Source organism: Brassica oleracea, chromosome C1 (genome assembly GCF_000695525.1).
Source record: "Brassica oleracea var. oleracea cultivar TO1000 chromosome C1, BOL, whole genome shotgun sequence".
Lineage (NCBI taxonomy): Eukaryota > Viridiplantae > Streptophyta > Magnoliopsida > Brassicales > Brassicaceae > Brassica > Brassica oleracea.
Window position 1 is genome coordinate 8,088,359 of NC_027748.1, and position 1,747 is coordinate 8,090,105.

Below are 1,747 nucleotides of genomic sequence, written 5' to 3' on the forward strand. Positions count from 1 at the left end.
TCATGGTATAAGCATATGATTCAAAGGAAGTTTCCCGTTTGAGAAAGAAAAATATCTTCATAAGTTACTTAACATAATGAATCGTTATAAAAGTCCTCACGAGTAACTTAATTATATTCTTAAATTTAAAAAACTATTCAAAGAAAAGTCAAGACTACTAAATGGAGATATATGGTAAGGCAATATAAAGGAAACATTATAGAATTAACAAAATATACATATAAAGGAAACGAACGAAGACAAGAAACGATTCATAGTCAAAACAATGGAGAGCACGAAAGGTGACTCTTCTACCTCGGGATACAAGTTCGCCGGAGTTAGCATTGACGAAGGAAAATCTAAGCCGGTGATATCTACCGATGGTTTGTTCGGAAGAAGAGACATGATTAAAGTCGTGTTGTTGGTCACGACCGTGACACTTTCTTGCCTTTTGTTCTATAAATCTGCAAATAATCCCCTCAACATGGTGTCTCTATGGAAGACCGATTGTTATTCTTCAAAAACCATTAACGAGACTTCCTTAGAAACGGTGAGTATATTATTTATGTTCATTGATAATTTAAATACTTCAATATAGTTTGAATATTAATATGAGTTATGAATCCAATGAATACCTGATATTTTATTGTTAGAAGAACTTTATGGAGATATACTTGCACATATTTTGTTTATTGTCATTAGGAAAGATAATATTTACGTAGATTTCTTATTGATAAATGATTAAATGCTCTATATTCATGTTTGTAGCGAACTTGTTAATGATGATTTGCTAAACCGATTTTTAGTATTGAACCATAAACATTTAATGAAAATTACACTACCAGACATTTTTTGTTGTTGATATGTTAATCCTAACCAGTATTTTTTTAAAAAACTGTATAGGCGCCTTGACCCTCATCTATGTGACAAATTGATCATAAGCAAAATAATTTTTTTTTAAACGATTTTATTAAAAACAATCTAGACAGACTTTTATGTACACCTAATGATTCTTGAAACTTTGATCTTAACTATATTCGTAGGTGCAAAAGAGGGAACCGGTATCAGAACTAGAGAGAGTACTGATGAATGCGGCTATGGAGGATAACACGGTGATCATCACGGCGTTAAACGAAGCATGGGTCAAACCAAACTCAACTTTCGACGTGTTTCGAGAGAGTTTCAAAGCCGGTATAGGAACAGAGATACTATTGAAACACGTGATCGCGGTTTGCTTGGATAAACATGCATACGATCGGTGCATAGAGGTTCATCCTCATTGCTACTTGATTAACGTCACAGATTCAGACCAACTCTCCGGTCCAAACCGGTTTATGACGCCTGGTTACTTGAAACTCATTTGGCGGCGAATGGATCTTCTTAAGGAAGTTCTTGGATTAGGATACAACTTCATCTTCACGGTACGTGTAACACTAATTTTTCCCCTTATTTCATATATAATTAGTTTATATATATATATTATATATATTGATCCTTTAAAATATGAAATTTTCTCTATACCAATTAGATATGTTTTCCCACCATCAGCATATTTTCCAAACGATTTTTCATGATATGATTTATACACAAATAAAAGTATTAATAATATAGTAAGAAAAATGATCTGCTTAATGTAAGATATTAGTATTTGGTCGAAGTACGCTGAAGTGAAATGACTTGAAGAAGAATTTAAATAGTTATGATTATAAGAAACATGAATTGTTGATTTATCGGACATTTATGTACCTATGGATATGAATAGGAATAT

General features: G+C 32.2%; 1 protein-coding gene across 1 annotated transcript in view; it reads left to right on the forward strand.

Moving 5' to 3' along the window:
- The first annotated feature begins 220 nt into the window (after window positions 1-220).
- Window positions 221-1,747, forward strand: part of LOC106305967 (uncharacterized protein At4g15970) — a 2,598-nt gene continuing 1,071 nt past the window's right edge. The window contains exons 1-2 of the mRNA XM_013742409.1: window positions 221-529; window positions 1,023-1,400. Coding sequence (XP_013597863.1) covers window positions 266-529; window positions 1,023-1,400 — 642 coding nt within the window. The 5' untranslated portion in view covers window positions 221-265. The remainder of the gene's footprint in view (window positions 530-1,022; window positions 1,401-1,747) is intronic.